This window comes from Habropoda laboriosa, unplaced genomic scaffold (assembly GCF_001263275.1).
Source record: "Habropoda laboriosa isolate 0110345459 unplaced genomic scaffold, ASM126327v1 scaffold84, whole genome shotgun sequence".
NCBI lineage: Eukaryota > Metazoa > Arthropoda > Insecta > Hymenoptera > Apidae > Habropoda > Habropoda laboriosa.
In genome coordinates, this window is record NW_017100202.1 from 1,079,032 (window position 1) to 1,090,805 (window position 11,774).

Genomic DNA, 11,774 nt, shown 5'->3' on the forward strand with positions numbered 1-11,774 from the left:
TTTCGTTCTATCGATTCGCAAAACTATCACTGTGCTTTGATAAACGTGTTACTGAAAATTCGACTTGAATTCGAAAAGATTCTTCGAATTAATTTAGTTCACTTTCGAAGGAAACCAAGAAACCTTATTAACAATCTTTACGATAATTTTTCTTTTTAAAGTACGCATTTTAAAGTAAGTGATAAATAACATTAATTATTATCGTTGTAAAGATTCAATATAATGTTTCTTCGTTTCGTTGTTCAATCTGTTGAAAATTCTACGAAATGCTCAATTATTAAGATGAATCGAAGAATTGAAAATGGTTCATACGAATTTCCAGCCACTTGAGTATGCTATATTTAAAAAAAGAAACATCCTTGACTTCCTCGAGATATTCCTTTCGGTACAAAGAACGTAATTATCAAGTTTTCGACGAGAAAATTCGAAACCCCCGAGACTCATATCGTCGGAGAATGTGATAAACGATCGCAATCGATCGAGTACCTTGTGTAAAGAAGCGATTTAGAAACGATTAAGGACACATGAACCCCCACCCTAGCTCCTTCACGTTATCCCCACCACCCGAGCCCTTTGTATTTATATATGTATGAACGCGAACGGAAAGCAACGTTCAGTTTATTCACCTAAGTTTGCGAGGATTACTTTTAGTATTTATTCGTAATGTATAATATTATATTTAATTGTTACTCGTTACCATTGCCGTTATAATTATTATAATTGTTCATAACGATCGGCATCGGTTGCCGACGTTCATGCGACTGGTCATTAAGACTAGAAACGAAACGAAGAAATGCCACGCGTAGTTGGTGTCGCGAGACGTAACAAAATATAGGTGCAAGAACAACAGCAACATTCACCAACGACGCGTCGCATACTTCGCGTTATACTGTAAGACATTTTGCGAATTAAATTATTGCAAATTATACATGTTTGTGTTTGTCTCCATGAATTTTACACCTTTTCTCTATTTTTCCCTTTTTCATACTATTTCAGCTTAATATCGAATATGTGTAGCAAAAATTCATTCCCAAAGTATAATGTTAAATTGTACTTCGAAACTTACCTCTCTCGATTTGAAGTACAGAATGGCGATAATTCAACGACTTTTTCTTCACGTTTTTCCGTATGAAATCACTGCACACTTATTACAGTTTTTATAACAGTTAATGCACAATAAATTATTATTATATTTTACATATTATTATAATGTAAAATAACTTATATAGATGAAAGACTTAAGTAAATTAAAAAATAATATAACGACGCGCACGTATTTCGAATTACGCTTTCGAACGAACTAAAAGTGCAAAAACCGGAAACAACCCTTCTTTATCGATAGTTCAATAGGTAATCGAGATATCTCGAAATAACACGATCGAACGTATAAGATGGCGGCCCATTAAAGAGTTCATATATGCGTGTAGTTGTTTTGTGCAGTGATTCTGTAGTTTTTTTCTTATCAATAATTTACATACAATAATCATGGGGTAAGTTGTAAATTTCAATGAATGTCATTACGCAAACCAAAAAACTTTCGATTTAGATATATAAAGGAATGTATAAGGTAGTCTGTTTACATCGTATATACTTACATGGTCTTCTGTTTATTTTCGGATCAAATCTTGCGTGTTTTTTTACATATTTTTCGTATTTTTTGTATTATATTGAACATCTGAATGAATTTATCAAAAAATATTTTTTCTTAGACTACGATCTTCAATGGAGATCTATCAAAAAAATAACCTAGTTTTTGTACCTTATTACTTTCGTATTTCGCAATAGACTTCGTTTAATATTACTCGATTGGAATTAGGTAAATGTTATGCGAAAATAGCGTTAATCTAGTTTTTAAAATAGTTCTATTAATTTATCCACTATATAATTACACATGTTTAATTATTTAATGTGCGAAGCATTTTATTAAGTAGAGTTTCCTAATATACTAGTAGAATATGCCAATTAATAAATGAATATTATTTTTTATTAATTATTTGTTATGCAATAATGATTTCAGTACATCAGATTTAGAATGTGTAGAGTCTAAGAGAGACATAGTCGGTGTAGATTCTGAATCCGACATGTTAGTAGACCAAAGAAAGAAAAAGAAGAGGAAGCATAAACATCATAAACATAAGAAAGATAAATTAATTGAGAGAGAAGATGGAAGGATAGAGCGTCAAGAACGGTGTGTACAATACATAATTGTACTATATTATTTTCCTATGTTATTTAACTTAGTTTCCATACCTAATTCTCACTTTAATATCATTAAATACATTTTAGAAAAAGGCACAAGAAACATAAACGACCTAAAAAAGAAAGAGAAGTTGAAAATGGATCAGTAGATGATAAAACAACCCGCACTATTCAGAAAGATGTAGGTGTAAATGGCAAAGTAAAAAATTCTTTATTGGAAGTGGTTTCCACTGAAGAAAGTGAGGATGAGAAATTAGTAGACTTAGATTCAGATGAAGTAGATTGTACAATCATTGAAGATGATATTGACCTGGAAGAATTAATGAAACAAAAGGTAGAATTCCTTATTCTATAGCATTTTACTAAAGAAAAAATATATATAAAAATTATCACATTTTAATATTTGCACAGGAACGCTTACAAGCATGTTTAGTTCAGTATCTCTCGGATGAATCTGAGAAGGAGGATAAAGAACCAGATCAAGGTGAAATAAAAGCTACTGAAACACCTGATGTTATACTTGTAGAGGATGATAGTGAAAATGACAATATACCCCCTAAAAAGCGAACTAGAAGTAAGTCTGGCAGTAGAGAACGCAAAAAAGTAGCAAAACCTGAAAGACGTGTAGTGGTAGATATGAGTAGGGATCGTAGGAGTCGAGAGGAACATAAAGATAAGAGGAGAGAATCAGATAGGAGAAGAGAAGACAAAATCCGTACTAAAGAAGAGGCTAGGAGAGAAGATAATAGAAAAGATGATAGGCAAGTAAGGAAAACGAATGATAGACACAGGGAAGACTCCCGAAAGGAAGATAGTAAGAGACGTCCGGAAGATGACAAACGTAAAGATTCCATTAAAAGAGATGAATCGCGTAAAAGAGAACAAGATAGAAGGTATATTGAATTTAACATTCAAAATTTGGGAACAACATTTTAATAAACGTTTAATTACAGGGAAGAAGAACGAAGACGAGAATCAGATCATCATAATTCCAGACCCCGTAATGAATACAAATCACTAGATAAGAACGATAAATCTAGACGAGATAGTCGCGATAGATTAGAAAGCAGAGAACGACAAAATAGCCGAGACCGACATGTAAGTCGCGACAGACATGTTAGTCGGGATCGGCATGTCAGTCGAGATCGTCATGTTAGTCGGGACCGGCACTTGAGTCGCGATCGACATATCAGTCGAGACAGACACCCTAGCCGGGATCGTCATGCCAGCAGAGATCGACCGGCTAGTCGTGACCGCCGTAGTCGAGATAGGCCTTCCAGCAGAGAGCGACATAGTCGTGATAAGAGAGACAGTAGAGAGCGTCATACTAGTCGAGATCGACATAGGGATAATAGAAATAGTCGCGATCGTAACGATATGATGCGAGATCGGCGAGATAGTCGAAATCGCGACAGAATTAGAGAGCGTTCAAGAAGTACAAGAAGATCTCGTAGTCCTATTAGGAGTAGACTGGATAGAGATCGAAATGATCGATACAAACGTTCTAGGTCAATGTCCCGAAGTAGAAGGGATAGAGACAAACATGGTAGAGATCATGATAGAGACAGAGAGAAAAATGGTAAGAGGGAACGTAGTGATAAGTTCAAAGACTCTCTGTCAGAAGGTCTCAAAGCAGAACGTTCAGATAGTTCAAGTGAAGAAGATATCAAGGATATTGATATTGAAGAAGAAGAAGATGAAGAAGCTATTATTGAACGTAGAAGAAAACAAAGAGAAGAACTTCTGAAGGTATGTTGATTCTACCGTAATTAAATCTTCGTGTAGTATTGTAGAATAATACTTCAAAATTTATATTTTTATTCAGAGGTTAGGTGGACCAAATGAAGATTCAAATATGTCGGCTGATATAAACACCGTTCCTGCGACTCCACCATCGGAAAGTCAATCAAATGTGTCACAGAAGTCGATAGAAATTCCATCTAATAATAACGAATCCACATCGGAGAGTCACACCCCACCACTGCCCGAGAAGCCAAAGTCACCGCAAATTAAGAAGAGAAAATCCAGATTCGAAGACGCTCCACCAGAAGAGGCTGACAAAAATGAAGACATAAAACCAACGGAAAAGATTAAACTAGAGGAGAAACAAAATCCAAAAAAGGCGAACGAGTGGGACATGTTTGCCGAAGCAGATAATATTGGCGATTTTAATGTACGTTCATAATTGTTTACTTCTTTGCCTTTCAGGTTTATTTTATACATAACTATTTTTTACAGAGTCCCACTGTGGAAGGAAAACGTCAAGGTGGACCAGATAATCCAAGTTTAACAGACAACTGGGATGATGCAGAAGGATATTATCGGTAAAATATTATATGCTTTTTCTAGTACTTCACTTTCAATGTAATTTAATTTTCTTTTTTTTTTCTTTTTTTTTCATTTAAAACAAACTTATTATTATTTCCAGAGTACGTGTAGGTGAAACATTAGATTCTCGATACGTTGTTTATGGATACACTGGTCAAGGCGTATTTAGTAATGTTGTAAGGGCTAGAGATACTGCTAGAGGTAACTTGGATGTTGCTGTAAAAATAATAAGGAACAATGAAATAATGTAAGTATTCCATGTACTATAATATTTTTAAATGTTAAAAATTATTAACGCGTTTATTTTCTTTTTCTCTTTATAGGCACAGAACTGGCCTTAAAGAGTTAGAAATTCTTAGAAAACTTAATGATGCAGATCCAGAAGACAGATTTCACTGTTTACGACTTTTTAGGCATTTTTTTCATAAAAATCATTTGTGCATGGTATTTGAACCTTTAGCTATGAATTTAAGAGAGGTAAGTTGTATAAGTGTTCGCTATACATCAATTATGTAAATTATAGTTTACTACATGAAACGATTATTCAGGTTTTAAAAAAATATGGGAAAGATGTTGGTTTACATGTTAAAGCGGTAAGATCGTATACGCAGCAACTTTTCCTTGCTCTCAAGTTATTAAAACGTGCAAATATTCTGCATGCTGACATCAAACCGGATAACATTCTAGTCAGTGAAAGCAAGCTAGTACTGAAACTCTGCGATTTTGGCTCAGCGTCCCATGCTCATGAGAATGAGATAACACCATACTTGGTATCAAGATTTTATCGAGCACCAGAAATTAGTAAGTGTCACATGTATAATTATTAAAAAAATATTTATTCGTTAGATTGAACGATTATACTAATCTCTTGAGTTATTAATCGTTTTCTCGTATTCTAATTACGTTCAATAAAACTCAGCTGGCATTGGAACTCGAGAGATTAATTTGTTTACTCCTCACTCTTCTACTTTAAACCAGCTTTTAATAGCCGTGCGATAGTATTCCTTTTAATACATGGTGTAAACGATTCAAAAATACTATACGTGCTAGATACGAACAGACAATTTAGTAGCGACTACATACGTTCATTAGCCGCATTTGTTTTTCGAAACGATAACGAAAATTCTATGTGACAACTCTGATACATTGATCGAACCTAGATGGGGGAGATCTCCACTGTCATAGAGATTTAGTAACAATTATCACGTACCGTGTAAGTAACATTGACGTTTTCTAGTTCTTGGTATACCGTATGATTTCGGCATTGACATGTGGTCTGTGGGATGCACCATATACGAATTGTACACGGGGAAAATAATGTTCTCGGGCAAAACAAACAACCAAATGTTGAAATTCTTCATGGACCTAAAAGGCAAAATGCCTAATAAGTTGATTAGGAAAGGCACATTCAAGGACGAACATTTTGACTCTAACTGCAATTTCCTGTATCATGAAGTTGATAAGGTCACGGAGCGGGTAAGTTGTCTTTCTACTGTTCTTTTCGTCCTTGTTTTATTGCCGTATGGTAAGTGTTCTGACGATTACGTGCACGTATAAATAAACATGATCGATGATAAAATCGCTAATACGTATATTTTTAGGAAAAAGTTGTAGTCATGTCTACATTACCCGCCACACGTGATCTAGGCGGTGAACTGGGTGGAAATTCTTTGCCACCAGAACAAAGTCGCAAAGTTGGACAGCTGAAAGACCTTTTGGAGCGTACATTGATGTTGGATGCAGGAAAGAGAATCACTGTGAACCACGCCCTGGCGCATCCCTTTATACAAGAAAAGATCTAGGTAACCCTGTCCGGGGTCCTTCCACATCGGAGAATTCATTGACGTAACTTTGCAAAACATTGTTTGGAACGGCACCGCTAACGATTCGTTGTATACCATAAAAGCATTACTAACATGATGCGGTGTCTCCTTATATCGAATGTCCTGTATCCGTTTTAGCAGAAAGAGGCGGTGCAAAATTTCACGTTTCACTCGCTCCGTCTTGAGTAAAAACAGGAGAATATTTTTAAACACATAACAAGAGGAACTCAAAATTATTTGAATCAATCATATGACATTGTACTCTATCAATCTGAATCATATTATTTAATTAATGATAACTATTGCAGGTCAATAGAGTGCAATATTTTTATATTAAAATTAATAACCACTACGAACGATGAATAAAAATGTTGGAGTTCACCATTGATGCATTTATCGACGATCATAAAAACAACACATATTTGTACTCGACTCGGAACAATGTAGTGTATCACAGGGTGTAAAAATATCTTTTTCGTGTAAATTTTTTTTTTTTTAAATCGAATCCTCTTAGATTTGGTTTATTTCTTCTCTTTCTTTGTGCACAGCAGCGATAAAATAATAAAAACCAACACGATGAATACTAGAAGAAGAGGCATGCCGAATATACGTGGTTAATCAATAACTTCCGTGGACGAAAATGAAAACTGGGAAAAGTGACCGCCTCTTTCAGCATGAACTGGCCATCGATACTTAGCATAATGGTGGTACATAGTATTTTTCTTTTTCTCAATCTTTCGAATTTCATCGCGCAATTTCCTTACGAATAATAACTCGTAATAAATTATTATATCATAAATTGAGGATGGTGCGTTACATTCGTGACGGAGGATTCCGTGTTTGCGAAATTGTAAAAATTTTATGAATTTGATCGTGTGGTTCACGAACACAAAACAATTTTTTTGTTCTTTGCCGTCGCGTATGCATGCACGGCATGGAAGTCTAGTAACAAGGAGACTTGTACTGATGAGGAAGAAACAAATTGTATAGTAAGTAGGTTATTGAAATAAAACGACACATGCTTATCAGAATGAGAAACAAGCCCTGTATTTTATATTTTCAGTCTTAATCACGCGCTACTCTCGTGCAAGGTTATAGAAGCACGTGTACGCAACGTATTTCCGTAAATAATTATATACATACATATAAAAGAAAAACAAGTACTAATTGTAATCTGTTTTTTATCTAGTAAGGAAACGTTAGGTAAACAAAACGTGTAATTGCAGGAAATGCTGAAAAATTAAGTTATTATGTTAATACTCGATTATTGTCGATTGTTAGTATTACGAATAATCGTTTTCACATCTGACAACTTGCATTTATTTAGATATCAATGTAAAGATACATGAGAAAATAATAATGTATATATTTGCACTGAGAAATAGAAATTTCGAATTGCATTACATAAAACGAAAGATTATTTTAATACTTAACATTAACATATAGTCACATAGAAATATAAAACAGAATTTATATTTCATCTTAATAGACACATCACAGTAGCTTACGATTTTGTATCGTTAGCTTTGTAACATTTTCTTTTCGCCCTTTATTTAATTTTGCGTTCTTTATAATTTGTAAGATACGACAGAACGTCAATGCTGTTTGAATGGTTCATGGCATATGCATTTTTTACGTGGCAATATTGTACGAGACTGCTTATGTTTCAGATATGAGTCTTCGATACAAAGCATCGTTAAGTGCGGGTGGACCTTTCGTGGGCTTTTAACGCCGATCCCGTTGCAAGGTATTCATGGGGGACAGCCTTATGGGATATTTAGCATATCCGTTTCTCGTTAAACGACATTATCTTGCATATCAAAACCTGCATTATTGCATCGTAAAACAAAATCAAGTCGTTATAACGATCATCCTTGCTCTGTTCTCCTTGGAGGCAGATAAAATTTGTTTTACACATACTTAGATCGTTATGCATAACTTTAACATACAATTGCCAAATTATATTTCCAAAGATAAAAGAAAAACAAAGCTAGATATTGAAATTTTATTATTTCCTTATTATTTTACGTAAAGCATGAACATTAGTACTTTTTAGCAATCTGAGGGATTGAAAAAAATGCTTTATTAAATTAAAATAATAAAAAGGGGGAGCTAGATGTTTCGGGCACATTTCAATACAGAAATAAAATGAATACACAAAAATTCAGAGTGGCTTATAGTTTTCTAATTGGCTATTTGGTAATGTTTCACTTGTAGCCCTCCCTGTGAGGAGGGGAGGCAAAGGAAGAGATGAAATCAGTTGGTGGAAAACATCATGAAGGAATACGGGGTGAGATCCTCGCGGCAGCAGCTTGACAACTGTATAAAAATGATGCCTAACGCAAAAAGGATCGCCAAATATTTAATATAGATTTATATCAACAGGAAGGTTTATCTTAAAATTTCGTTCAAATTAATAAAACCGTAAGTATGTGAACAGGTAAGGTATATAAGTATACGAGGTACAAATTATTCTTAAATTTTTTGAAATATTAATTTGTATGGAATTTATTATCGCGTAAGTATAGGTAACACTAAAGGGAACATGATACTAATATTTATGGCATTCAGTTTTCAGATCACTAAAGCGAAAAATCTTTGCAAATAACACAATTTCAGCGTGTGACAAATGAAATTTATAAAAGTAATGTAAGGTGGGAATAATCATCGAAATAAAATTACGCATTTATATAATGGGACAATTAAATTTATTTCACATCACATTTCAATAAAGAACATTACATTTGCGTCCATATATCTCTGATTTCAATATTGTTGCTAATTATTTGTCTAATATGCGTGTACTTTATATTAAATTTAAACACTCATGTACGTGACTAATAAATAGGTATATTTCTTAAACATTCATATCTGTTTCAATTAATAAACCTTAAATACACACGAAAACAACAAGAACGTAATAAACTGCGCGATTACAATTGGAATGTAATCTCATTGAAAAAAAGGTCCAAGTACATAATACAAAATGTTCTGTACATCAAACATGTACATAAATTCACGTGTACCACAAAGCCTCAATTTGAACTTATCTCTTTGTGTTCTTTTCTTAATACTTTAATACTTTTAATCACGCTCGGGGTAATACTGAACTAATACTATAGCTAATTCCTGTGCTAACTCTGATGTTGATGCACATAAAGCTCTTCTGCTCATCAAGTCGAATGACCCACCTAAAATGAAAACACATTAAAAAAACAAAATTTTTAATTATAGTTAATTAACATTATTCGAAGTAATATTAAATATTAGAAAAAAGAATATTTTCGAAGCTTACAGTTGAAATTTATTAACCGTAAAATAAGTTACCTGCTGGATCTATGCATACGCCACCAGCTTCTCTTACAATAATATCCCCAGCTGCGACATCCCAAGCGTGAATACCAAATTCAAAAGAAACATCCGCTCCACCGAGCGCAACCATACACATGTTCAAAGCTGCAGATCCCAAAGACCGTATTCTAGAGAAATATAATATAGCATGTTAAATATAACAACCTATGTATCTAACAAAATAAAAATATGTTTAGGCAATATATTTTACCCATGAACTTGTGAAATAAGATTATTTGCATTTTCCAGTACAACTTTCATTTTCTCTGGATCTCTACTTGTACCCATTTCCATCATTACAAGAGCTTTGCGTAACTCTAGAAAGAAATGAATTCAACGTAAAAAAAATTAATTCCAAAACAAACAAAGCAATTGAAAAAAATCTGATTTTTACAAACAAAAATTAATTACCTTTCTCTCCAGAAACAGAAATAGGAGCTCCATTTAAAAATGCACCCTGACCCCTACGGGCACTGAAGAGTTGCTCCAAAATCGGATTGTAAACAACACCAATTTCAGTGACCTTGTTAATAACCAATGCGATCGATATACAAGTATGGGGCAGAGTATGCACGAAGTTCATCGTACCATCGATCGGATCAATGATCCATGTTGGCGCGTCCGTAAGTTCCACTTTATTTCCAAGTGAACTACCTTCTTCTCCGATAAATCTGCAAAAAATGATTTTTCTCCAATAAACACTCAGTACATTTACTATCGAAACATTTCATTATGAACGTCGTAACCAATCACAAAACTTATACGAAAGTTTTATTTCTGTGTCACTTTTTTTTTTTAACTAAGCAACTGTTTCATTTTAATCCCTAATAGAAAATTATACAATATTTCATCAAATAAAATTTTTCTCCTGGTACTCTACAAAAGACAAAGAAATTCTTTGAAATGTGATCTAGGTAGTTCTGGAACAAGTTTACGAGTGGAAAGTTCCATTGACCATCTGACCAGACTCTTCGCGATACACCAAACACGTATAATGTGCTTAAAGGGGATACAGCACGTCAAATGTTTTATTAGCCAAAATTAAATTGCAATCTGTTGAATTCATAACTGTTTCTGGTTCAATGGGGAGTAATAGAAAGAGATTAATCGATACTCTGTGTTAATCGTTCGATACAACCGCTTCTTTCGAGTGGAAGGATTACCGCGCGATAAAATTGGCTAATCTCTTTATCGAGAAATCGCAGATAATGTTATTGATATAAATTATGATACTATTACAACATTTGTTGCAATGAGGCATAATTATGTTCAATTTTCATTGCTGAAAAATTTGAAACGTTTATTAAAAAGATTATTTATCCCTCTTAAGAAATTTACGATATACATATGTTCAAAAAAAAATTGTAATTACTAGATGCAAAGATTACACAAATTTAAGAAATTGAAAAAACAGTTAAAAAAAAATTTCATTAATTTTAGTATTTTTTTGAAATTATAATTCCTCAGAAAAATTTTCAACACTTGTTTAAATAGTTCGAAATATGATACGCTGCGTATGAACAATGACGTATGCTCTTTCTTCCGGTGATACATGAATAAAGCCGGAACTTTAAGTGATTATATATTATGAAACAATATGTAACAAAACGTACTTGTGATCTGGAAATTTGGAAGATATTCCATCGATTAACAATTTCTCGACCTTTTGATCCCATTCGGTGACAAGATCGACTTCGCAGGTTTTCGTCATTGCATCTTTAGGTTGGTTAATTTTTTCCCTTACGATCTACAAATTTCGCCATTGAGATTTAATTACGATTTTCCTCGTATAAATCGTCAGATAGTTTGTAATAACATCGTGATTTCAGCGTTAATAAAACAACAAACATGAATTAGAAAGTGTTATTCGTGAATTTTTACAAATATTGTTTCAAAGTAAAATATTTGTACTATTCTTTATTACTCTCATATTTGTTAATTATTATCACATGTTAGGATTAGTTTAAATTGTTCGACGTTGTAAGCTTAACGTCGACAGCTACAAAGTTTTAATTTCTGAATAAAAAATTTTTAATCATAAATAAAAATATTTTATTTGTATTTTATTAATAA

The 11,774-nt window shown here is 33.3% G+C and overlaps 2 protein-coding genes across 5 annotated transcripts in view; one reads left to right on the forward strand and one right to left on the reverse strand.

The window, feature by feature from the left end:
* The first annotated feature begins 1,398 nt into the window (after positions 1–1,398).
* LOC108570445 (serine/threonine-protein kinase PRP4 homolog) lies at positions 1,399–8,725 on the forward strand. 4 transcript variants are annotated; one of them, XR_001891360.1, is made up of 16 exons: positions 1,399–1,490; positions 2,018–2,188; positions 2,287–2,533; positions 2,611–3,092; positions 3,153–3,948; positions 4,025–4,372; positions 4,438–4,523; positions 4,628–4,774; positions 4,851–5,004; positions 5,076–5,328; positions 5,765–6,003; positions 6,129–6,329; positions 6,659–6,793; positions 6,899–7,057; positions 8,021–8,097; positions 8,568–8,725. XR_001891360.1 is itself a non-coding variant. In XM_017932308.1 (13 exons), exons 1-12 carry the CDS (start codon positions 1,486–1,488, stop codon positions 6,327–6,329), a joined length of 3,129 nt encoding a protein of 1,042 aa, XP_017787797.1. In that variant the 5' UTR covers positions 1,399–1,485; the 3' UTR covers positions 6,659–6,818. The 4 variants fall into 4 exon arrangements, 1 of the variants encoding a protein (XP_017787797.1); XR_001891361.1 differs by having other exon boundaries at positions 6,902–7,057; XR_001891362.1 differs by lacking the exons at positions 6,659–6,793; positions 6,899–7,057 and having other exon boundaries at positions 8,568–8,724.
* Positions 8,726–9,407: 682 nt separating this feature from the next.
* Positions 9,408–11,774, reverse strand: part of LOC108570504 (inositol monophosphatase 1-like) — a 3,251-nt gene continuing 884 nt past the window's right edge. The window contains exons 2-6 of the mRNA XM_017932373.1: positions 11,315–11,448; positions 10,113–10,372; positions 9,913–10,018; positions 9,678–9,829; positions 9,408–9,541 (exon numbers count right to left, since the gene is read on the reverse strand). Coding sequence (XP_017787862.1) covers positions 9,435–9,541; positions 9,678–9,829; positions 9,913–10,018; positions 10,113–10,372; positions 11,315–11,448 — 759 coding nt within the window. The 3' untranslated portion in view covers positions 9,408–9,434. The remainder of the gene's footprint in view (positions 9,542–9,677; positions 9,830–9,912; positions 10,019–10,112; positions 10,373–11,314; positions 11,449–11,774) is intronic.